The 27530-nt window shown below is 37.4% G+C and overlaps 1 protein-coding gene across 1 annotated transcript; it reads left to right on the forward strand.

Annotated features, from left to right (window-relative positions):
* Window positions 1-4463: 4463 nt before the first annotated feature.
* LOC110876173 lies at window positions 4464-6417 on the forward strand. The gene is made up of 2 exons (XM_022124349.2): window positions 4464-5578; window positions 6129-6417. Exons 1-2 carry the CDS (start codon window positions 4514-4516, stop codon window positions 6189-6191), a joined length of 1128 nt encoding a protein of 375 aa, XP_021980041.2. The 5' UTR covers window positions 4464-4513; the 3' UTR covers window positions 6192-6417.
* The last annotated feature ends 21113 nt before the right edge of the window (window positions 6418-27530 follow it).

Consider the following 27530-nt stretch of genomic DNA (forward strand, 5'->3'; position numbering starts at 1 on the left):
ATGATCAAGTGTCCTAATACAGTACCACATAATGGGACACTAACAATTAAATGTCTTATAAAGTACTTTAATAGGATCTACATTTTAAGTGTCCTATTAAATTATATGATAATAGGACCTCAAAAAATCATCCATCCTATTAAATAGTTTTTTTAGGACACCGGTTTAGTAGAGTATATTATAAAAGGACCCCAAAAGTTCATTAGTCCTATTAAATAGTTTTTTAGGACCCTCTTTTATAAGCGTCCCACAGAAAAGGTCCTAAAAAGCCATTTTTGTTGTAGTGATTCCTATAACATGCTTGTATATGTGATGGCTTGATACTTTAAATTTGGGTGATTCTTATGTGTTGAACTTATCATTAACTTCGTACGAGCCAAACCTTGACATATGTAGCGCTATAGGATTAACGACCCGCCTCTACTGAAACTTTGGTTATGTCATGAGCAAGTTGCGTTTCTTGGTTTGATATGTTAGACACATGCCATATTTAATGTTTATCTTGAATCGCATGCATGCTATGAGGGATTGTTCACACTTTTATCTTATGCTATGTATGTACCAAAACTTGTATACTCGTCTTTGCTTTTGCATTGAATTGTATTTTAAACATGTTACAGGTTGATGATGATGAAATGAAAGAGTTAGCACGATGCCTAGATACACACTTTAGACGTTAGGTTTAATATGTTGTATCGAATTTTGGTTATGTTGGTTTGTTATTTTGATTAAACTTGTTGTTAATTGGGATCTTGTATTGATGACTACTTGAAGTTTGGAAATGAAATTTGGATTATTAAATTATTGTCACAAATAGCGTTATGATGTCTCGAGCAATCTTCACACTTCGTCTCATCCCGATGTTTCCGCCATTGGTTGGGGTGTGACAGATTGGTATCAGAGCCATAACTATAGGGAATTGGGAAAAGTAGGAATGCTTTCACCTAGACTATAGTTTTAGAGCCTTATTCGTATGCTTTGTTTGAACCACTACATGATACCTTATTTGTTACTTATCTATGCTTTTTTTTAACATGTATGTTACTCATGTGTAATATTTGACATGTTATTCGTACGCATTAGTGCTTGTTTTATTATGTGTTAACACTTGTTTCATTGTTTGAATCTTTATGTGTTATTCTTGACATATTTCACTATGTGTTAATACTTGTTTTATTATTTCATACTTTATTCTTTATGTACCATTGTTGATATGCTTTCTTATGTGTTTATACTTGTTTGTGTATTCTTTTGACATACACTTCTCCTCATGCATTTTACTTGACTATTCTAAATCCGTAAACCCTCACATTATACAAATGGGACGAATTCACCAAAATAGGCGTGAAACCCACAATTTGGTGAACGACGCTCAATCTATATATTCTTCTTTTTACATGAGATATCGCCATTAAGCTAGGAGTGAAATCCACATCTTAATGGTAAATCTCAAATTTTAAATTCTAGTGGACCCTTGTCAACATGTCGAAACTAAATTTCGACCCGACAAGTACCAACCACACTTAGGATACGAAACCGTCAAGTTAGGGGTGAAACCCGCACCTTGGCGACTAGTTCCACTCCTTGATATATATATATATATTTTTTTTAATCCCGCCAAGTCTCGAAATTTCGATTGATTTGGGACATGTAGTAACCGGAAGGGTAAATACCGTTAACCGACTTGTCGGCGAGAGTATTTTACCTATTAGGCCAAAGCATGCTCCTCAAATTCAAAAGACTTTTCGACCACTTTGGTTAGTCAAAGTTCCGTTTTGGAACCACCCAAATTTTGATCAAACATGTGTTTCTATTATTCATTTTATACGATACGATCTTTCAAATTTGAATTTACTTTCGATATTCTCTTTTTACACACACAACATATTGAATCTTTTCCATACATTTATACATATGCATGATTTCATATAATTTAAATTCATAATCCTTGTAGCGACAAGTGGAGACATATCATCGAGATAGGAGTGATTTCCTTACCTTGACGATTAACTCCACTCCCCTTTTCCTTAAAACGACCTCACCGAAGAGTTAGGGGTGATTCCCTTACCTAGGTGATCGTTACCAATATTTTTTTTTTTTTTTGAAAAAAAGACTTCATCATACAACACAGTCCTATTTTACACCTAAATCGTTTATCATTCATCAAAATCCTTACTTATGCGAATTTCAAAATTTATTAGTTTATCAAACGTATTCTTTATCTCATCTTCTATTTCACGTAAATCATATACATGAAAATTCTTAATCATGCCCTAAAACGTTTTATCACCCGAATTTCAAAATCTTGCGAAATGCTACCTATCAACTTAATCGGCCCAATGGATCTCTTGCCCATGAACTTCATATTTAATCTAATCACTAAAACGCGCTCACGTTATATTATTATACTAAAGACTTTCATTCTCAATCGTAAATCAAACCAACTTCCTCATATATTAATAAGATCTTATAGATATTATCAAATCGTTTTACCACAAACTCTTTTTCAAAACCAACCAATCATTTTGTTAAAAACTCTTTTCAATGAACACTAAGTTCATTGCTAAACTTCTTTTAAGAACCAACATTTTCACAAGAACCTTCAAATTTCAAATTTTATATCTTATTACAAGATCCTTTGAAATAATACGAACTTATTATTTACAATGAACTTTTATATACTGCTAAATACGTCATTCAAAGTTCTAAACACGTGGGCAGGAATACTTCATAGGGACCGACAATCTTCAACTTACGTAAATCTTCTTTTAAAAGAGCAGTAGCATTTTTATTCCTTACAAAATACGTTATGTATAACCAATAAGTGTTAGAACATGTGAGATCGTTGGTACTTGTACTGGATCAGTTTAATTGTAGTTTGTATGCTTTTTGAATGTTTAGGGGCTTGTTTTGTAATTATCTAGAAGTTATATTCCTGACCTAGTGTAGTTAAGATTCCAGCAAATTTATAAATTTGATGGTTAGTCAGGATGCTAGTATAAATACCCCAAGCATTGTAACACATTTAAGCTTTTGGCTCTTGGTGGAATCAAGTGTTGTTTACATTCTTATTGAGCTTTGATCTGATTTCCAAGGTTGTTTATTGTTATATCATTCTGTTTGGATTCAATACAACACTAGTTGTATTCCTCAATCCATTAGCTTCACCTTCATCTTCATTCTTGATATTTCTTGACTAGTCATAGTTCAAACACTTAATCAATAGGTGTTTTGGACTAAAACAACCAACCACTGTGATCCGGATACGTTTTGGGATCTACAATTTGGTATCAGAGCCTTTGTGCTCTTGGTTGTTGTGTTCTTGTTAAGATTTTTCATTGTTTTGAAGGTTTTTCAAAGTTTCAAGGTTTTTCAAATTTTTGGGCTTAAAATGGATTGATTTGGTGTGTTTAATTGATAGGTTGTTGTTAATACTTGGTTAAGGAGTCATTTTGATCATTTTGGTGCATCAAAACATGGTTTTTGGGCTGTTTTTGAGTGATTAGAGGGTTTTAGTTCGTGATAAACCCTCTGGTTAGCGAAGATAACTTGAATACAGCGATGAGTTTTTGAATACAGCGAAGATAATTTTGAATACAACGAAGATAATTTTGAATACAGCGAATATATATTTTGAACGTAGCGAACATAGCGATATTGTCTGAATCGCTGAGTGTTCCGTCGCATAATCAGCAAATTAGCCGACTAACGTTCGAGCGAATTTGCTGATCATCAGCGAAACAGTATCATTTGACCCATTAGCGAATTTATCGAAGGCGACTTCGAGAACCGTGCTAGCGAATCACAGCGTTCCTATCACGGTTTCCGGCAATTATAACCTAACTTCGTTTGGTGTTTGATTTGTCAGCGAAGATAAATTGGTGTTCGTGCAGGATCCAACATCGTGTCAGCGAAGATAGCGAACAAGTTAGCGGAGATCATCAGTCAACATCGTTCGCCGGCGAAATTAAAGATCTGTCAGCGAATTTAAGCCTGTTTCAGCACACGTTTGTCAAAAACAAAGAAAAATGTCGCTAAATCAACTAAGTCCAATCGCTCAAGCGGAACTTGAAACTGGAACCACAACTCGCCCACCAAAGTGAAAGGAGCGGAAGATTTTAGCACTTGGAAAACTCGCATTCAATCGTTCTTCGAGTACACGGATTACAATCTGTGGCTCTCCGTTACGGCCGGACCTCACGTTCCTACGGTAGTTAGAGGAGATGCGGTGGTTCCTAACAACGATGCTACCACCTTCACTGACGAAGACAAGGCCCTCATTCAACGTGATCGTCGTGCACACGCCGCTCTAACCATGGCTTTATCAACAAACGACTGCAACATGTTTGAAGAACACCGAACTGCTAATGCACTCTGGAATGCATTGATCGAGTACTATGAGGGAAATGAAGAACTGATCGAAAGCAAGAGAGATATGGTGCAAAAACAATACGACATGTTTTGCGGAGTCCGTGGAGAGAGCCTGTCTGATCACATTAGCCGCTTCCTAAACATGATGACCAAAATGAAGAAAGCTGGAAATCCTGTAACCAATCGTGCTGCAATAAAGAAATTGCTTGACTCGCTCCCCAAGGAATGGAGCCTGCAGTGTATGATGATCAAGAAGGAATTCCTCAACAATCCTAATCCTGTTACTCTGTCAGATCTGATCAACACTCTAAGGGCATTTGAAATGGACGTAAACAAGAGAGAGATGAACACTGCTGGATATCAACCTAAAGCAACTCAACCTTCAGCAGGACTGAAGAATGTAGCGTTTCTCGCTTCAGGGGGCATTACTCCACAAGCTTCTGATCTAATTTATGCAAATGCTTCCGCAAGCGCATCTAAAGCCCCACAACTTGTTGAGAAAACGATCACTGTCGATACTCAAGCACTGAAAGTTTCAACCGAGAATGTGGCACTCTTCAACACTTTCCTAAGCAGCTATGAAGCCCTAATGTCTGGGGAATTGAAGAAGGAGATGTTTACTGCCGAAGACATGTATCAGGTTGATCCAGATGATATGGAAGAAATGGATCTGAAATGGCAAATGGCCATGATCACTCTGAGATTGAAGAAGTTTCAAGACAAGACAGGCAAGCGATTAGGTCTTGGAAAAGCTGGTTTTGACAAGTCTAAGCTGAGGTGCTACAACTGTAAGAATCTTGGACACTTCAAGCGTGACTGTCCGATGTTGAAAGAGGGAAACAGTGAAGCTACTCCTGCTGCTAAACAGATCACTGCCGAAGAGAACAAAAGCAACGCTTCTCCCAGCACGCCAAAGGCTTTGGTTGTTGAAGACTATGACTGGAGCGAAGAGATCACTGAAGCTAAGGAACAAGTCAACAAAGCACTGATGGCCAAAATCTCTAGTGAATCATCTGCAAAGCACTTTGAGAAGCAGACAACGGGAATCCCAACTGGAAACAATGATGCTGACCAGGGATTGAAAGGTATTCTGCCTTCAGTGGAGTCTGGTGATAAAGCTGAAAAAGATGCTGAGAAAGGAAAGGATAAAGTTCAAGCTACAGCCATGAAAGCAGATGCATCAAAAGAGAAGGCTGACAAAGACTTGGTAAATAGTATTCCACTTAGTTTCAAGGAGAAGTTATGCTCCGAAGCATGCGTTGATGTCGTGGCACATTATAAATTCCTAAATCTGGAGTTTGAAAGGCAAAAGGACAAAGCTTTAAAAATTAATAATGAGCTTAAACAAAATGAGGCTGCATATCAGAGAAAGTTGAACTCAACTTTGGCTGAAATGCAAACTCTTAAAGAATTTGTGTTTAGAAAAGATTTTATCATAAATGATCTTACTGAAAGTTTAGAAAAAGCGTTAAATGAAAAGAACAAACTCCAGATTATAATAGATAAATGGAATGTCAGTCAAAAGGCCTTTACTGACATCAAAAATTGCCAACGACCAACGTTTGTGAAAGACGGGATTGGTTATAAGGATAGGCACGGAAATGAAAGAAAACTTTTCTTTCCGCCTCACAGCAAAAACTACGTGCCTATGCCTACTCCTCATCCCGAAAATGATCTCATAAATGAAAAGGCCTCAGTTGAACAAAATGAATTTTATGAAAATGAGACAACTGCTAACTGTTCTAAAAGCAATGCAGATTCCATTGAGTGTAAAGAAGATGTGTGCGATGATGATGGAGACTGCGGAGGGTCAAAAATAGGAATTGGTTATTCAGGCGACAGTTATTCCACCGTTAACTGGTTTGTCTGGAATTGTTCTAAAAACAATGTTAAGGATGAATGTAATAGTTTAAGTAGGATGGATGACTGTAATGGCCAAGTGCCTAAAACTAAATCTGTGGATGACTGTAAGGGCCATGTGCCTACATTTGAGACCCGTGATCATGAACCTTATGTGTCTGAATGTCATGGTTTGAATTATGCGTGTCGTGATGATAATGTTGCTTGTGAATCTCCTATATTTGTGCCAGAATTAAAAAGGAATAGCTTTGGAAAATTCCTTACAAAGGAAATTCCCGAATTTATTCCTTCCAGAACAGGTATGACAAAATCAGAAAAGAAAGCTACTGAAGATCAAGATAATGTAGAATCAAGCGCCATTATCACAGAAGACGAACATACATCAGAAAGTTCGCATTCAGAAATCTCAACTGAAGATCAAGCAACTAGTGATGAAAGCTTCGAATGTTCAAGTTGTGAAGCAAGTGAAGAACAAAATTCAAGCAAGGACAACACGTCTGAAAGCTCACTCGATTCAGACAGTGATGAAGAATTTCCCGAAGATGAAAGCAGAGTGGACAAGAAAATGAAGAAAGCAAAAAGCTCAAGATTCTCATCACATACATCATCTTCTCACACCAAAAGACCCAGACATAAAAGATGTTTTCGCTGTGGTCATTTAGGACATACAGCGAAACATTGTAAAACCAAAAAGTTTCCTAAACCAGAACATGATTTTATTACAAACGTCACGCAGCAACTAAATTATCTTAAGAAATCTGTTAAAAATCTGGTTGATTCAACTGCGTATCTTTGGAAACAAAAAGAGGTCAAAGTGGGTCAAAACCACGATAGATTTGAAATGAAACAGATTTGGGTTCCTAAATCAAACTAATCTGTATATTTGTATATTTGTATATATCAGAATAAGCTCCAGAAATGGCTTCGAATGCTCATGGAATACATCTGGCACGTCGACAGCGGATGCTCAAGACACATGACGGGGTTAAAAGAACTATTGAAGAACTTCCGCTTTATTGATGGCGACTTCGTGTCCTTTGCCGGTGACGAAAAGGGAGGGAAGATTGTTGGAGTAGGCGATGTAGTATCCGAAGCTCTCACGCTGGAAAATGTCAACTATGTTCCAGAGTTATGCTATAATCTCATGAGCGTCTCTCAAGTGTGTGATAAAGGAATCTCAGTGCTGTTCAATGACATGGAATGCCTGTTCCTGAAGCCGGGTTATGTTGTTCCTGCAGAAATGATCATGCTTACTGCTCCAAGACAGAACAACACATATGTGCTCAACATGAAGAATGCCAAGACAAATGACAATCTAACATGCCTTATCTCTAAAGCTTCAGAATCGGAGTCACTGCTTTGGCATAGACGACTGGGCCATGTCAATTTCAAAAATATGAATAAACTATCTAAGTTAAACTTAGTTAGAGGTCTTCCGATTAAAGAATTTCCATTTTCTGAAAAATGTATTGCATGCGCCCAGGGAAAACAGCATAAGAAACCTCATAAGACCAAAGCAGTGAACACGATTTCTGCACCACTTCAGTTACTGCACATGGATCTTTTTGGTCCTATCAGTGTTAAAAGTCTCGCTAAAAGCTCTTATTGTTTGGTTGTAACAGATGATTTCTCTCGATTTTCATGGGTATATTTTCTTGAAGCAAAGAGCGAGACTGCTGAAGTCTTAAAAGCATTCATTCCCTTAATAGAGAACGTAATCAAACGGAAAGTGAAGTCCATAAGAAGCGACAACGGGTCTGAATTCAAAAATCAGACATTCATATCATTCTGCGCAGAAAAAGGAATTCATCTTCAATACAGTGCAGCCAGAACTCCTCAGCAAAATGGAGTCGCTGAACGCAAGAACAGAACGTTGATTGAAGCTGCAAGAACCATGCTGGTGGACTCCAAGCTTCCAATTATCTTCTGGGCTGAAGCAGTTAATACAGCATGCTACGTTCTGAACAGGGTGCTCATCGTGAAACCTCATGGAAAGACAGCATACGAGCTTCTCTTCAAAAGAAAGCCTCTTATAGATTTCTTCAGGCCATTTGGATGTTCGTGCACTCTGTTGAACACTCAAGAAAATCTCGTCAAGTTTGAAGCTGTGGGTGATATCTGCTACTTCATGGGGTATTCATCCACTCAGAAGGCTTACCGTGTTTACAACAAACGAACAAAGATGGTGATCGAATCGTACTATGTGGACTTTCAAGAAGGAAATTACACCAACACTGGAAGCACTCCTGACTGGTTCTATGATGTGAGTGTGATCTTCAATAACTTTGAAATTCCGGAAACTGCGTCTGACCCTGAGCCAGTCGAAGACGTTCAAGTTGTGAAGAATCCCGTGCACCACTCAAGAACCAAGCACATCGAAATTCGCATTCATGCAATTCGAGACGCTTACGAAAAGGGCTATATTCAAGTGGTGCATGTGGATACAACACAGCAACGGGCCGACATCTTTACGAAAGCGTTTGACAAAACCCGTTTTAACCAGTTGGTAACCTGGTTAGAAATGGTTAATTTCCTTGACTGGAAATGAATCTTGTGTTGATTATAAAAAAAAAAAAAAAAAACTTTTAATTAAAATCAATATAATAAAGCTTTTGCTTGTTGAAAATAAAACTAGTATTGAAAAATGTCGCCCACCAAAAAGATTTTCTTGTTAAAATTTTATTTTCGGGCTAATGGACTTACGAAAATGAAAATTTTAGGGGGGATATTCAGAAAATCCTTGAAACAGATGCTTATGTCAGACTCCTGTTAGAAGAAGTGATAGAAAATTGCTAACACTTTGTCATCTCTTTGAACAGAATACAATATACAATCAGGGTACCAAGCAACGACGTGTCGGTAGATTCAGCAACACCGACGAGTAAACTGCTGGTAGGGAGCCGAACATAATATCTACACAAGAATTCTGGCTTTTCTCAGGCATTACGTACCTCAGTGGGTAACACGTTGCGGCATATGGCTTAATGGTCTTGAATCTTGCGTTGACGGATTGCCAAAGTCTGAGATTTCGGGTCTTTATATTGGTATGTCATTCGGAGGATATCATAGTTGCCCTTCTGCTGTACGGTGGTACTGACCTAGACGCGATGCTATGATATTCTCTTATTAATAAGTGCCTTAAAAAAAAAAAAAAAAAAAAAAAGGCCAAACCCTGTATAATAAGCGCCATTATTGGCCAAAATCCATAATAAGTGCCATCTTTGGCCAAATTCTCTGATAGATCAGTAGGCAACTCTGCTGTACGGTAGTACTGACCTGTTCGCCGAACCATCTATCTTAACCCTCGATAGTTCCTGGAATCTCTGTTGTACGAAAGTACAGACCTGATCTCCGTTCTATCGTTGAAGAGAATGAATCCAATATACTCACCCGTTATGAGGAATCTTTGTGCATACCTTGATCGCGGGGGTATGTCCTGATGTGGGACTCACGAGGGCGTAATGATTCTATTTTTCAATAGCTTGTGTGGGGGCCATCGAAGACTTGTCAAAATTACCAAAAACATGATAAAACACGCTCTCCGAAGGTACGTTGAAAGAAGGATGCATGGATTTAAGCGGACAAACATACTGACAGTTTTTTCTTGTGCCCTGGTTAGTAATATAATAGTAATAATATATAAAGAATGTGGCAAGTGTTGGCAGTATGATCCTCTGCAGGAAAGTTCGGTAAGTGTCGGACATATCAGGAAATTCTAAGTTAAATGAATCCTCGCAAAGCAAGATATTTAAAGTTCGGAGTCAAAATGGCCCAAATTTTAGCATCACTGTAAATATTCCGAAATAAACAAGCTTTCAAACATAAACGGGCACGTTTTTCGAGAACGTTTGAAATCCTCAAGCAAAAACCAAAAACATGTTGAAAATATAAATAGGCCGGCGAAATTAAGATTCCAGCGAATTTATATATTCGCTGGTCACTTTTTTAACCGTACATATATATATTTTTTTTCTCTCAACAGTTATTTTTCAAATTTTTACATTAATCACTTCATCGACGGTCTTCCTGTCCCTCTCATTTCCGATTTCAACTTGTTCATAATCATCAACACAATTTCATTATCAGTCAAAGAATATCAGGTATGCTTGTCTATTAAGGTTATAGTTCATTGATTCGATAGGTATCTGTTTTAAATCTCTGTTCATAGTGGATATCATTGTGTTGAGATTGTTTGAAGTTTTTGGGTTATTTATTGGGGATTGGTAGATGTATCAGTTATTGAATTTACATCAGGAGGTTTTAATCGTGTTCTTGTCCTCATCAGTCGTTGTTGTTAATAGTCGAGTCAGTTTTGTGTTGTTTAAAAGAGGTTTTTAAAAGGGAATCGTTTGATCTTAAACTGGTTGGGGTTTTTTGAAAAGGGTTTTTCAAGAAAAACTTGAACACAGCGAATTTAACATGGTGCCAGCGAACTTAGCGTATTTAGGTTAGGGAAAGTCAAAAGTCTCGAACGCGAGTTCGAGCGACCAGCAAATGATCTATTTCGCTCGGGTGGCGATCTAGATCGATGTGTTCGCTGGTAAATCGTTTCCGAAAAAGTGATGATACCATCGCTATGTTCGCCAGCGAATTTATCAGTTAAATCATGTCATAACCCTAGCGAACATAGCGATGTTATCTAAGTATTGTTGAGGTCGTTCTGCTAGCGAAGTCAGCGAAGATCACAAGTCTCGAACGCGAGTTCGAGCATCGAGTCACATGATCTATTCCGCCCGGATGGCGAGATAGATTGTGATCTCCGCTGACAAGTCAAATCCGGTCAAGATCATGTCTTCGCCATATTCGCTGGGTGATTTAATACATGTTTTGTTTTATTCATCTTGTAAAATTTCATTTCGTACATAGTTTATCTGGTATCCACACACTCTAACCTGCTTCGTTTTCTGTGCAGAATGGTGAAAGTGCTCGAATGGGATAAAACCCTCAAGCATAACCAGAGTATAAATCTTAATCTAGTTCCAACCAACTTCGAGGACGTATCTAGATGGGTTCACGATAGCAGAATCAGTTATGCAGTGGAGACTTCCGTTCCTGTCTACCCTCTTCACATTCGAGAATTCTGGGAGAACGTAAAGCTGGAATCAATTAACAACAAACCGGGAATCTCTTCAACAGTACGCAATAAAAGAGTTGAAGTGACAGAGGAAAGGGTACGTAAAGTTCTGAAACTCAAAGACAACAGTGATGAACCACAAAGCATGAGTCAAGACGATATTCTTGACGGTTTCAAAGGAATGGGATACGCAGGGGATTTTAGAAATAAGAAGGAGATTAAAAGGGGCGGTCTAACTCAGGATTGGAGGTTTATTGTTTATGTAATTTCGACAAGTCTAGCGCATCGAAAAGGCGGGTTTGATGGCTTAAATTTGGAATGGTCTGCAGCTATGCTGAGCCTATGCACAAATCAAAAATTCAATCTCTCTGGATTAATTTTCAATTATATGAGAGAAAATGCAAATGGAGCGACTTGGGCGATGTATCCGAGATTTATTCAGATGCTCATAAATGATCAGCACAAAGACCTCCCCAATGACGGAAATACCTACAAATTCCACGTGCCCACAAGTAGACAATATACTGAAATCAAAACCAACGAATGGGTTTTGTTGCACGACTGGATGTACAGAGCTGAAAGACTACCCATCGTGAAAGCTGCATATCAGAGGTACAAAGAAGGGGTCAAAGCTAAACAACAGAGAGCAGCACAAGCACAGGCCGAAGCAGCCGCCAAAGAAGGAAGTAGCAAAGAAAAACGAAAGGGCAAGCAACCTGCAGATGAAGAACCTCCTAAGAAGAAAAAGACAACAGGAGGTTCTGAACGTTTGATGAGTTCTGCAATCAGTGCGGCACAAACTGAAGAGCAACGCAAACATATTCAAGATCTGAAAGCCATTCATGCAATGCAGGAGAAAGAGAAACGAGAAAAGAGCCTGAAACGTAAAGAAATATCTTCTTCCGAGATGCCCGAAGTAGTTCCTGAAGAAGCTCAAGACCTCAATGATTTCGTTGATCAAATTCTTGTTGATCCTGACGAGGCACAAGCAGGCGAAGGTACTTCAAAGGTTTCCCCAGTCAAACCCACCAGAATCTCAAAACCACCTGTTGTTCCACAAAGGCTACGACCATTTCAAGACTTGTTCGATCGATTGATAAAGGACACCGGGCCTTCCGTGGCGAAAGAAATTTGTTTGTTAAAGAATCAAGTCAATGATACAAACATCCTGAGAGAGAAACTCAAGGATCAGAGAAAGAAGAACAAGGAAATGACGGCATACATGGCCAAGCAAGCCAAGTTTGTCAGATTTCAGCAAGCCAGTTTGGAGAAGCTCTACAGGATGATGCGGGGAATATGTGAAAAAGCGAACATTGAGCCGATGTTTACATTTGATGAAATCTTCGATTTTGAAGCTTTCATTCAAGAAGAAACGGCTCGCAAAGAAAAGGAAGCCGAAGCAAAGAAAAAGAGATTAGAGTCGGTTGACAAGGCATTGGAGGGAAACGAAAGCGAAGAAGAGGAAGCAGATCGAGAAATCATGCCACCAACCTTTGTTGAGTGGGGGCTAGAAGACGAGGTCTTATATGAGCAAGAAGACGGCAAGACATTTGCTCCTGAACATCCCGAGTGGTTCAGAAAAGAACGAGAAAAGCTCCCTGATCTTCATCAAGTGATAAAGGTCGTTAAATCTGAGGAAACTGAGAAAATAATTAGCTGGATGTATGATAACCTCAGGGGCATGTTTGTAGTAAAGAGACGGGGTGGTGTGATACAATATTTCGCAACAGGATTTGATCTTTTCTCGCTCCCAAGGTGGGATTTAAGAGAGCTTGGGCGTCTGAATTTGCTCAACCATGGTGACAGAGGCATCGGAAGAGACTTTGAACGTCTAATTACAAGCGAATGCGACAAGAACTTCCCGAATCATGCCCCACAGCGCCCAAGACGCCGAGTGTCCAAAACCTCTTTCGATCCAGTAACAGGCAAGGGAAAGGTGACGTGGGTTATTAACCCTGCTAAAGTAGTCACCAGAGTCAAGCTTCCGGAAGAAATCCCTGTGGCACTTAAGGATTTCAAGAAATGGTTCTACGATAGTCAAACCGGTGAAGCTGTAATAAGGTCGAACGACAATGTTGATATTCGAATACTGGATCCTATGGACGTGTTTCAGTTCGGGCTGTCTGATCTCACCATGCTGAATGCGAGTCGTATCAATGTCGGAGCTGGAAATGCAAATCTTGAAGAGGCAGCACTGTTTCAGCGAGCAGTGGAACGTGCCTGGAGATTAAAAAGGGAGATGCTCGACATGGTAGACAAAATAGAGAAGCGAAAAGAGAAAGAGCAGAAAAAGAGAGAAGCTCGAAAGAAAAAGAAACATGAGACAAAAGTGGAAGGAAGCGCTACTGCAACTGCAGATCCAACCACCACCGACTCTCAAGCCACACCAACACCTCCGGCCTCATCCACATATGAGGCCGCTAAGGAGGACCCAAAATCAAGTGAAGTTGTCATTAATCAGGAACCTCCGGTAGCACCAACGGAGAGTGTCGCACCACCAGAAACGATCATTGTGGAAGAAAATCCAATCGAGCCAGAAAAGCAAACTACGGAAGATCCAGTGGTTACAACAGAAGATCCAGTGGTCGCCACTGAAGAATGAGAAGACAAGCACGCAACGATCTAGGGGGGATATTGTTAGAACATGTGAGATCGTTGGTACTTGTACTGGATCAGTTTAATTGTAGTTTGTATGCTTTTTGAATGTTTAGGGGCTTGTTTTGTAATTATCTAGAAGTTATATTCCTGACCTAGTGTAGTTAAGATTCCAGCAAATTTATAAATTTGCTGGTTAGTCAGGATGCTAGTATAAATACCCCAAGCATTGTAACACATTTAAGCTTTTGGCTCTTGGTGGAATCAAGTGTTGTTTACATTCTTATTGAGCTTTGATCTGATTTCCAAGGTTGTTTATTGTTATATCATTCTGTTTGGATTCAATACAACACTAGTTGTATTCCTCAATCCATTAGCTTCACCTTCATCTTCATTCTTGATATTTCTTGACTAGTCATAGTTCAAACACTTAATCAATAGGTGTTTTGGACTAAAACAACCAACCACTGTGATCCGGATACGTTTTGGGATCTACAATAAGTACCTTATTTTTTTTCTTACATTTACAAACTAGAATCTACATTACTAGTCAAACTCAATATATTTCGATTCGATAAACTCAACGTTTCGCTTGAACAACTATACATGCATATCATCGTACATGTTTTGTCACTATCTCACGACAACTCCACTTAAACCGTCCGTTTTACATACTCAACCTTTTGAATGTTTTTATATGCTTAAATTTCGTTATGCTTCAACATACACTATATATGTAATTTTTATTCGTACCTACACTTATACTCATACGTTTATGCTTATACTTATACTCATACTACTCATACGTTTTAAGTCTATACTCATACTTACGTTCATATTCATACTTAAACTTGTACTTATACTCATACTCATGATTCATACATTCATACCCGTACGCGAGTGCAATCCGATGGATTCGCTTACGTGGGTCCCATATATACTTAAGCATGGACTTGCTTATATACTATATTCTTATACGTGCACATTCTTATTTTTTTTATTATGTATACCCTGATTCATACCCAACTAGTACAAGCTATGCGGATCATGTGACGATCAAAATAATCGCGGGTGCACACGGGATTATAGTGATGGGCGTATGAAAACCATAGAGTGTACTACTGTGTATGGTAAGACACGGAACGTAACATGACACCGAATACGAAACGGATGCAACATGGTCAAAGCATGGTGGATACGCCGCTGGTACTTCCTATATATAAGTGTTTTCATCATGTTACCCAAAATTTCGTAAGACGTGCCATGAGAAAATTCGGCGTTTTGCAGACCTTTTAAACCCAATTCGAACTTTAACAACTCACAAACGTATTATATCCGATTATCCACGACAAGACCTCATTCTTAACACATCACTTTCGTCTATCCAATACTTATGCCAATCTTATACTTTCGTTCGTTTATTAAAGCTCAATCGTTCACTTTTATACTCCCATTATTCTCCATTATTCTTTGTCTTTATACTAACCCCGTTTACAATCTAGTCTTTTTAAACGCCCGAATCCTAATCTACCTCCTTACTTTTAAAAACTATCTTTCTACTCCTTATTCATGTGCAAACAACCGTAGTTGATCGTTACCTCCAAAACCGTTTTAAGTAAAACGTCGAACCTATCTCTTCGTTCCTTAAAAATTTCTTACATTCCAAAACGTCTCAAACTCCAAGTCCCAATTTAAAAAAAAAATCAACTTTATGCCAAAATTCTTTTCAAATCTTCCTGTTGAATAAATTTCGAGACGAAATTTCCAAAAGGAGGGGAGACTGTAACATCCGCCAAAAACGGATATCCAAAATCCGACCCGGGTTGAAATTCGGATCCTCACCTTTTGAACCACATAAATTTTTTCGAAACAAATCATCGTTGAAGAATTTATTCTTTAATCAAATTAATTAGGTTGTTTAAATATTTATATTTTTTTTATTTGTGATTAGTATTACAAAAAAAAATTGTTTATATATTTAATAAAATAACCTAGTTAACCATGTTAGGTTGTAAGGTTACTTCTATTTAAGAAATATAACTTAAACAAAGTTAACCTAATTTAGTTACTTTTCAAAGTTAAGGGACCTTTGTGAAAACTTCATGAGCAAAATGATATTATACGCACATTACATTACAATTCCTTTTGAATCATGAACTTGCCGCCCAAAACAATTGACCATCTGTATTCCTTTTATTGTCGGTATAACCCTGTGTTCCTAAACAAGATCCCATACTCACCTCCCCTCTTCTTCTTAAACCCATCACACAACACCCTCTGCTCGATTGAATGGCCGGCGACCACCACCGTCTGGTGGCGGCGGCACACGGTGGCAACAGGACGAAGAGAGAGAGAGAGAGATGGGCGCCCGACCGAGGAGAGAAGGAGGCACCGACCGGCGGCTGTGGTGTCCGATGGCGGCGATAGCCGCGTTCAGCGGCGGCGACGTTCAGCAGCAGCGGAGTTCAACGGCGGCATCTCGACTTCGTGAGTGTTCGTTTTGGATTCGCTAATGAAGAAGATGATAAAGTTTGGTTCCGGTGCACGCCATTCTCGTTGCGGTATACACCTCACTCTCTCTGTTTCAAGAAGCATCCTCGCCGGAACTCGAAGGCGCTGCCGGAGCATACTCAGAAACTCGCGGCTTATTGTTCGGTATTATTTTCCCACACTCGGTTCATTCTTAGTTCCATTTACGAAGCATATCGGTTAGAGTATCTTCAACACCCCTCCGTTATATATGTATATGTATACATATCTCTGTGTTCTTTTTTTTAACATCAAATTTCTAATCTACTTAATACATATTTATATATATATGTATTGAGAGAAAGGGACCAAGAGATGCACGAAGACATCTATTCTTCGTGGTGTGTTGTTACTTATTCTGTTATGTTTTTTTTTACTTTAAAACCTTTCATCTTTTGTTTTTTTTTTGTATATATATTATCAACACAACAGTAGATTTGTATTTTTGTAAAGAAGAAGAACTAGTTAGTTTGGTTATATAGAAAAAAAAAACTATCAAACACTTTCTGTTGCTTCATATATGTTTTTTTAAAATCAACTTTCAAGTTAATCAATTTGTAATAAACAATAATACTCATATTTAACATGCAGTAACTGATACTAATTTATTATTATTTTTTTTAAAAAGAAAATTTGGGTATTACAATTCTACCTCTCTTAAAAGAAAGGTCACGGGTTCAAACCCGGTTGACCCTATCTACTTTATTTTTATTTTATTTTATTTTATTTTATTTACTTTTAAGATTAGAATTCAATTTGATTAATGAAGGTTTAAGCAATAAATATTAGGAATATTATTAGATCGTTTACGTGGGGTACTTTCATATTTAGGTTAGCCTCTCACGTTCATTCTTTCGACATCCCAATCTTTTCCTTGCGTTACTTACATGAAATCGCGAACGCAACCAATGTGAGTATACTCGTACTTTTCCCCTTTTACTTTTACCACTTTTGGGGTGTAACATGTTTACCTATTGAAACTTACACATGAACTTTTGTCTAAACACATGAACATTCCTATAACATGCTTGTATATGTGATGGCTTGATACTTTAAATTTGGGTGATTCTTATGTGTTGAACTTATCATTAACTTCGTACGAGCCAAACCTTGACATATGTAGCGCTATAGGATTAACGACCCGCCTCTACTGAAACTTTGGTTATGTCATGAGCAAGTTGCGTTTCTTGGTTTGATATGTTAGACACATGCCATATTTAATGTTTATCTTGAATCGCATGCATGCTATGAGGGATTGTTCACACTTTTATCTTATGCTATGTATGTACCAAAACTTGTATACTCGCCTTTGCTTTTGCATTGAAATGTATTTTAAACATGTTACAGGTTGATGATGATGAAATGAAAGAGGTAGCACGATGCCTAGATACACACTTTAGACGTTAGGTTTAATATGTTGTATCGAATTTTGGTTATGTTGGTTTGTTATTTTGATTAAACTTGTTGTTAATTGGGATCTTGTATTGATGACTACTTGAAGTTTGGAAATGAAATTTGGATTATTAAATTATTGTCACAAATAGCGTTATGATGTCTCGAGCAATCTTCACACTTCGTCTCATCCCGATGTTTCCGCCATTGGTTGGGGTGTGACACCTCACCTCCCTACACTCCCTACTAGTGTAGTAATCTATTCCCGGCTCATACTGGCCTTAGAGACAATGTCTGTCTAGTGCTGGCAATGTCAGCATGTTTACTGGGTTATCCGCTCAGTGTGCTAACTGTGCTTTGTGCATCAAGTTTGTCACTAAAGTTTGTATATAATAAATGGAGTGACAGTATGAAGGTGATGCATGTGTATGTATGTAACAGAAATCAGTAAGCAGTTAAATCAACAGTTGTAATCAGCACAGTCATTAAGCACAAATTAAATATAAATTAATTGTACGGATACCCGTAATTTTTAGGTTAGTCACAATGTCTGCTACAACAAGTGGTGAAAGAAGATATCATGGTCTTATTGCAACATAATGGAAGTTCTTATTCGATTTGGAAAGCTTTAAGATCAAAGTTTGTTGGTAGTCAAGAAATGATCAAGAACAAGAAATCACTACTGAAAAAAGAGTTTGATTTGTTTCGTGGTTTGAAAAATGAGAGCACAAAACAGATTATTGAAAGATACTGCAATTTGTTGGTTAACATGAGAAGGGTGTGTATCAACAAAGATAATGAGGAGTTGATTGAAAAATTAGCAGATGCATTGCCACATGAAACTTGGGGCACGTATTTGATGATGCTCAGAAACAAGAAAGGATTTAATACGCTAACTTTGAGTAAATTCATTGAAAAGTTGGAAGCTCAAGAGATGGAGAAACGGAAGATTGTCAGAATGAAAGATTTTGACGGTGAACAAGCAGGGTTAAACGATAAAACATCAACTTATCACCAAAGGTTGAAACTGCTTTCAATGCTAAAGGTTCATCAGGAAGTTCATCCAAAGGATCATACAGCAACACAAGTTTCTCATCATTTTCATCATTTGATCCAATCATTTTAGCAACAAAGAATGGAAGGAAACTATAGTGCAATATTGTATTAAATCTTGAGAATGATCAAGATTACTCAGAGGAAGTTGCTAAAAATCACATGTCTTTGTTGGTAATGGTGTTAGAATCATACAGCAGTTTTGTTGCAGGTCGGATTGGGAATCCAATGCTGACTAAGGAGGATTACGACCAGATCGATGCTGAGGAGATGGAGCTAATGGATATAAAATGGTGTTTGGCTAGTGTGTTGCCAAGAGCTGAGAAATTCAAGCAGATCACAGGAAGAGATGATCTCCGTGAGGCTAATGTTTCTACTTGAGGTTTTGATAAATCTAAATTCACTTGTTTTCGTTGCAGGGAAAAAGGACACTTCAAGAGGGAGTGCACTAATCGTGAAGCAAGTGGAGCTCAAAATCCTTTCAACAACAATGATTACTACAGGAAGGCCATCTATCATCAAGTTGTTGAACAACCTAATCAACATCAACAACAGGCACAAACAGCACATGGAAGGAATGTGATTGAAGATTCTTCAAAGAGAGCTTGTATGGTAAATCAAGATGAAAAGAAACCATCAACAGGATTCAATTGGGACAAATATATACCAGCTGATGGTAAAGCATGTGTGATAGACCAAGATGATGAAAAGCTACCTGAAGGGTTTAGCTGGGAAAATTTCAATTGGGATGATTATGATCCTAACAAAGCTCCAGCTCACACAGCTTTTGTTGCCCGAATTGAAGAAGATAGTGATGATGACACTGAATATTATGCAAAAAGAATGAGAGATCATTTGAAAATGCTGGCAGAAAGTGACAGTGAAGATGAAAAAGCGAAACAAAAAAAGAAAAAGATCAAAACACCGGTCAACAGTGATGATGAAGATGTTCCTGTAGTCAGAAGAAAAGTGAAAGAAGTTCCAAAATTCAAGATTAGTGAAGAAGTTGATGCAAAGAAAAGTCCGGTGATTTGTGAAAATTGTGAAGCTGTAAAAAAACAAAACAGTAAGTTGATTCACAACATGAACAGGTTGAAGGAATCGGATGATGTACTGAACAAAGCAATGAATATGTATAATGATACGAGTGAAGAACAAACAACAGCAATGAAGACACTTCAAGGAGCGTTCATGATCAAACAGAAAGTTGTGAACAACTACATCGAGAAGTGTGTTGTTTTAGAACAAAAACTGGACGCTCAAAGAATTGAGACTGAAAGAGTTAATCATTTGTTGAAAAGTTACTCATGTACTTCTTATGTCATTGACAAGATTTATCCAACTGTTGAAGGCATGAAGGCATTTGAAGGGGATGAAGTGATAGAAGGACAAACTGAAAAAAAGACTCCTGAAAAGAAGACTGTAAAGAAGAATGACACAAAGAAAAAGGCTGACAAGAAGAATTCTGGTAAGAAACAAGGTGTCAGCTATAACAAGTGTCCACCCCCGCTGGAAAATATTTGCCCAGAAATCCAAATTCGGAAAGAGTCCAAAAGGCTACAAACTTACAGTGGGAGTCAGAGTCTTCAGTCAATTTGCCAGAAAGTATTGATGTCACGTTTACATCGTCTGACACTGATCAACAATCTCAATTGATGAGGAAAGTGGTGGATCATGTGTTAGACAATGATGAAACTGAGGAGTCAAAGTCGGAGTCTATGTCGGAGTCAAAGTCTGAGTCCAGCACTCCGGGTCAAAATGAAAAACAGGGCAAAAGAGTTTATGATAAAGAATTCCTGTTATCAAAATCTAATTTGAATGATGAAACATTTAAAGTGGCATATACTTTGAATGATTCAGACAAATTATATTCTGATGAGGAATTTCCAATAAGAGGTGTCAAAACAGAAATGATAAAAAAGGTTTTCAAATTAACAGAAATCAAAATTTCTGAAATAAAAGATTTAAATCTTAATGAAAAACCTAAACCTTACACCTCAAGAGTTCAACAAAGATTAAACAAGAAAAAGGGTTATAATTCTGGTTCTGGTTTTCAAAAGAAACCAAACCATAACGGTAATTTCAAAAAGAAAGGTCTTGGTTTTATTCCAACAGAAAAACAGAAAAATGAAAAATATGTTCGAGATTTTAAACCAAAGATGACATTTGTTTCAGGTACATCAGCAGAAGAAGAAGAAAAGAAAGCATTTTGGAGACAGTCAAACAGAGAGTTCCTTGCAAAGAAGCAAGATGAAATGAAGACTATTTATCAGAAGAAGAAAACTCGAACCTGTTTCAAATGTGGTAGAATTGGACATCTTGCGGTGAACTGTTCGCAAGCAATTCAAACCAAACAGGGAATTTCTAAACTGCAAGAGAAAGTGGTTGAGTTTGAGCCACCAATTGATAGAACAAAACTATTCAAAAATTTAAAATTTGAAATTGGTGAATGTTCAAACAGGTTTTACAAGAAAAGAGCTAAATCTGACAACCAGAAATGGATTGTTAAGAAGTCTGTTGATAGTTCTAGCGATGATTCTGATAAGTCAAAATCAGAAGAGCTATCTTCTGGCGATGAATCCGATTCCACAAAATCAGAGGAGCCACAGGTTGAGAAAAATGGTGAAAAATCAGTCCCTACTGTGGATGATGAGATTTTCCACCACTTCGGGCTGAAAATTTTAAGAAGAAAATTGGTAAAATTGAAATTTCAAACCAATTTTATTCTGACAAAAAGGTTTTTGATGTTGAAAAGGCCTTTAACCCCAAGGTAAAACACATATTTGGTAAAATGGTTGATCGAAAAGTCAAAGGGGTTAAGGAGTTCTATGAGAAGAAAATGGAAGGTAAGTGTAGGATAGTGTATTTGACCCGAACGAGTCGTTCAGAGGAGTTTTGATCTGTTTCAGGTGCGGAAAACAAGAAACAGACTTAGAAACAACTTGTTCTTCACTTTAAACAATGATTTGATTGATATTACACTGTTTACACCCAAGAATCAAACCGGCAGCACCTCGGTATGATTTTCAGCAACTGTTCACAACTGATTTCGCTCCACCTCTATATATACTAATCAGATTCCGCTTGAAACACACACATTTCAGTTCAAGCGGAATAAGGAAGTTGGTGATTCCGCTTGAAAATGATCAAGGTCATTTCAAGCGGAATTAGCTCCCTCAAGCGAAATCACATCAAATACATATAAAACTTGATATTTTCTCGATCTACGTGCCCTGATCTAATCTATCTAGAGTAAGACTCGATACAAGACGAAGTCGACAGATGCATGCACTAACAGACTCCCCCTCAGATGTTGACGAGTCTTACGGTGTCGAGTCGTTGCAACTTTAGTCTTAATCAGTCTCTGGGCTTCACTCTTTCTATCAGCATCAACAGACTCCCTTTAACAATGTGCTGGCATTCCTTAAGTTCATCAGCATCATCTGCTTCAGGATCGTAGTCTGGCTTTCACAGGTTCAAGATCGTTTCCTGGCTCAAATTTTGTCCACAGAATCGAAACCTGGCTCAAACTTTCACCTGCACAATCTCTACCTCAAAATAAATACCTCATTTAACATTAACATGTATACACCAACTCAAACTCTCTCTCAAATCAACCTAATTGATTTGTCAATGAAAATCCTAATGAACCACTAGTAAATTTAATCAAAACACATTTGTTTTCAAGCACAAACTCCCCCTCAAATTATGCTCATCATGTTTAGCACTTGGAATTTTGAAAATCCGCTTTTCAACACTAGTTGTCAAAAATCTTTTTGAATTTTTCAAAAATTTATGCTAAAACACACCTAAAATCTTTTTGGATTTTTGAATTTAAGAAACATAAAATGCATTAAAAAAATATTTACAAACACTATTTTTTTGCGAGTTTGAGTAAGAGGATCATATCAATTTTTGAGACCCATCACCAACACCGTTAAGCTTCATTTCATTTTAAGTTCTAAACAATTCACCTAGATTGTCAGTATATTGGTCCACTTAAATTTTCACACAAATTTCAATTGTTTCGAGATACGAAATTAATGTCTTAAGCACTTAAACTTATTCGCGTGTCCCACTACTTGAATATACTCCCGTGTCCTGATCCCAATATTCAGTCTTACAGGTGAGTATACCTAGATGATATCTGTAAGGGGTTAGGTGCGAAACCGTGAGAGCCCAGGTCAGAACTTCCGTTCAGCAGAGAGATGACGGTTCGACTTTTGGTGTGTCCCCTTTAGAGGATCTTTTCTTCAACAGCAATGATTATCAATTTTATTGTTTCATCATTTTGCTGAGGGCGATGTTATATTACAAGCATTTGCAGAAAGTATTATACGGGGACTAGGTCAGAATTTCCATTCAGCAGAAGTCCTGGAATAATACCCCAGATATCACTGAGTATAAAGACCTAGTATCTCAGAAAGAGGGACCTTTCAAATAAGATTTCGTGGGTTACCCATATATCCAAGAAGTTGTTACCCACAAAATAAGAAAGTTTGAATTTTAGGTTTATATCTCTTCACAATCTACTAAATGTATAAAAACCTACTGGCATATCAGCAGTGAGATTGTTTATCACATTTTTACTTTCCAATTCTTTAGCATGTTGTGACAGTCCACTGATGTACTATCATATCCTCTTTTAACAACAAAACTCGTTTTTGAATTTTATCATGTTTTTGATTTTTTTCAAATTTTCTAATGTTTTTGGATTTTCTGAAATATTCTACTCCCCCTAAAATACAAACACATTTAAAGAAAATTGAAAACAAACTGATCTCTTGACCCACTTAGAAGAAACAAATTTTGAAAAACAAACTATACAGTAAGTTGACAACCGATATCAAATCACATCAACTCGCCATCCTCTTGGCTTAAACAATCAGAACTCCCCCTTTCAACAAACCATTTTCTCATTAAGATTTCAAAACACTTAAGTTTGTTTTAATCAAAATGATTTTTCCGGAAAATAAGTTTGTTTTTACCATTTGCAGGGACTGGTTCATCATTAATGACCTTGACGAATCACTTGTAAGATCCAACCTCTTTCCACTTGTAAGTATATCCAAAACATTTAACCATATGTAGGAATAAACATCTACACAAACCATTTTACCAATCAAGATGCCGATTCCTGCTTCACACTTACCATCCTGGAAGCTCCGGCATAGTCCTTCACCTGTAAAATTTAAACACATTTAAAAATTCATTCACAATTTTAATCATCAAGAAAGATGCCGATTCCTGATCCACGATTACAAACTTGGGATCTCCGTCCAGTCCAGATTTTCAAGGAAAGAGAATTTCCACCCAGGTCTTACCGGCCTTAGGTGTTTTCAACTCTTGTTCAGTTGGGTTATAAGTTGCCTTTTTAGTTGCATAAAAATATCTAACCTCTTTTACTTTCCCATCAATCATCTTCCCAAAAATTTTCTTAGCATTCCCATTGAATGTTTTCTCGACATCAAACTCATTTTTCTCAGAGTAAAACTGATCTAAGATTTCAACCTTACCAACATTCTTCAATGACGGAATTTTAACATCATCCATTAAAGATATTTCTTTCACCTCAACACGTGCCTCTTCTGGCTTTGTGGAACCAGATTCATCGCCGACTTTCTCATCAACTTTCTTAACAACCCACACTTGGTTGTCTTTTGCTTTCTTTTTGTAAAAATCTTTCTTAGAACACTCACCAACTTCATGAATTGAATTTTCAAAAATTTTAAAGTTTTCAGTTGGTGGTTCAACATCAACAACTTTTTCTTTAAGTTTTCGGAAACTCCCTGTTTTTTCTTCGATTCTTTTGGACAATTCCATGCAATGTGACCAGCTTCATTGCACTTGAAACAGGTTCGAGTCTCTTTTGGATGAAAAACTCCAGTTCCTTTTCTTTTCTTTTCAGCAAGAAACTCCTGGTTTGATTGTCTACAGATCGGTTTCTTCTGTTCATCTTCAGCACTTCCACCTGAAACAAATTTTGTTTTTGTTTTAGAATTTTTCTTATTTTTATAATTTTCTGGTGGAATAAACCAAGACCTTTCTTTTTGAAATTACCATTATGGTTTGGTTTCTTTTTAAAACCAGAACCAGAATTGTAACCCTTTTTCTTGTTTAATCGTTGTTGTACTCTTGATGTGTATTTTTTAGGTTTTACAGTAAGATTTAAATCTTTTATTTCAGAAATATTAATTTCTGTCATTTTGAAAACCTTTTTGATTATCTCAAATCTAACACTTCTTATTGGAAACTCTTTGTCAGAATATAATTTGTCAGAATCATTTAAAGTATAAGCCACTTCAAATGTTTCATCATCCAAATTCGATTTTGATAACAAAAACTCTTTACTGTATGCTCATTTAACCATCGGTTTTGGACTGTTGACTGACGAACTTGACCCTCCAGACTCAGACTTTGACTCAGACTCCTCATCAGTATCCAACACCTGATCGACCACCTTTTTGATTAACTCAGACTCATGATCAGTGTCAGACGATGTGAAAGTAACGTCAATGTTTTCTAATAATTCATCTATTGTGTCGGTTTTTAACTTTATATTGACTGCTTTTTCGACTTGCTCCTCATTTGGTTTTCTGGGAGAATAACCTTCCCAGATCGGAGGCGGACACTTGTTATAGCTAACATTCGGTTTCTTACCAGTATCCTTCTTCTTTGACTTCTCATCCTTGAATGCTTCGAAACCTGCAACAGTTGGATAAATTCGATCAATAAGATAATCAGAACTAGAATAACTTTGTAATAAGCGTCTGATTCTCTCATTCTCAATCTTCTCTTTCTCCAACTCTTGTTTTAGTGTAGCAAATTCTTCAATGTAGTGATTTATAGCTTTTTGCTTCGACATCATCGTAGCATTCATCATTGTCAAAGCGTCTTCCCTCTCAGAATTTGTCTTTTGAAGACTAGTTACTGTTCTGTTTAAAACATCATACGATTCCTTCACATAGTTGAGATTGAACACTAATTGCTCTTTCATCTTTTCAAACTCAAGCAGCTTCTCGTCTTTTGCTGCACATGCTTTGCAAGATTCAAGACATTTTTTGCAAGGCTTGATGACCTCCACAATCTTTTCTACTTCGATTATCTTCTCAGCTTCAACTACTTTTTCTTTTTCGGTCACCTTCTCAGTCTCAGCAATCTTCTTAGCAGTAACATTAACTTCTTCATTTTGAACACTCTCATCCTTTTCAACATCTCCTTCAATTTTCATTTTCTTTTGTTCCTTTGCAGCTTGTTTCTCCTTCAGTTTCTCCAAGCGATCTGCAAAATAAAAATGAAAACTTTCAGGAGAGAGATGAGATTTTGCAATATTAATATGTTTTTCCTCCTCATCATCACTGCTATCATCAGTTGGTGATTGATCAAATTCTATAGATTTGTCGGAACTATCATCTAAAAAACTAGAATCAGATGGTGTTTGATCAAAAACAACTGCCTTCTCTGATCCTTCATCCGAAATGAGTGAGCTTTCATCTGAACTGAGTGAACTTCCATCTGATGAGTCAGATTTTTGCTATTCATTCTTCAAAATTTCACCAATAGACTTCATCCATTCTGTAAACATATCAGGTTCTCTCACAATCTTTGCAATGAAAGCTTTGAATTCTCCTTTATCATCCACAAACATATCCCAGCTAAAGCCTTCAGGCAATCTTTCATCATCCTGAATGTTCCAGTTAAAGTCTTCTTGATTCCCCAGACATGCCCTCTTTGAATCCTCTATCACTTTTCTACCATGAGCCACTTGTGGTTCTTGTTGTTGTTGTTGACCAACTTGTTGATAAATGGCTTTCCGGTAGTAGTCATCTTTTCTGAACGGATTCTTCACATCACTAGCTTCTCTGTTCTTGCATTCTCTCTTGAAATGACCTTTCTCCCTACATCGAAAACAAGTAACTTTAGATTTATCAAAACCTAAAGTAGAAACATGTGCATCAAGAAAATCATTTCTTCCAGTAATCAGCTTGAATTTCTCTGCTCTTGTTAGGACACTTGCTAAACACCATTTGATGTCCATTAGCTCCATCTCTTCAGCATCTATCTGATCGTAATCCTCTTTCGTTAGCATAGGATTTCCGATCCTCCCGGCAACTAATCCTTCATAAGATAATAGCACGGAACCAAGTAATGCCATGTGATCTTTCGCAACCTCTTCAGAAAAACTTTGACTATCTGGAAGATTCAAAGCAATGTTGCACTGTATCACATAACCATTTCCAGTCTTTGTGCTTTGAGAATGAAAACTTGATGTTGTATCTTTTGGATTAACACTTGGGTATGAAGAGAATCCACTACTTTTGTTTGAACTTTGATCAATTTTTTCAGATGAATCTCCAGCACTAAATGCAGTTTGGATTTTCGGGCTTCTTTTAACTTCTGGAACACTACCTTTATAGTACATTTTCACATCTTGCTGACCACTTGGATTGTTCATCCTTGCAATCTTCTGCTGTTCCAGATCTTGGCCCTCAATCTTTTCAATAAACTGAGAAATCGTCAACCCATCATACACCCCGGTATTCTTTAAAATCATCAAGTAGGTACCCCATTCCTTTTGCAGTAAAGCGTCAGCTAACTTGTCGACCCATTCTTCACGATCTTTTGTTATACTAAGCATCGACATGGATCGCACTAA

Source organism: Helianthus annuus, chromosome 9 (assembly GCF_002127325.2).
Source record: "Helianthus annuus cultivar XRQ/B chromosome 9, HanXRQr2.0-SUNRISE, whole genome shotgun sequence".
Classification (NCBI taxonomy): Eukaryota; Viridiplantae; Streptophyta; class Magnoliopsida; order Asterales; family Asteraceae; genus Helianthus; species Helianthus annuus.

What these genes read in the sequence shown, in the direction of transcription:
- LOC110876173 (XM_022124349.2), top strand. Translation starts at nt 4,514, where the DNA reads ATGATGACCAAAATGAAGAAAGCTGGAAATCCTGTAACCAATCGTGCT. An exon ending in AGAAGGCTGACAAAGACTTG is followed by an intron (nt 5,579 to 6,128) that starts GTAAATAGTATT and finishes AAAGCAATGCAG; the next exon opens with ATTCCATTGAGTGTAAAGAA.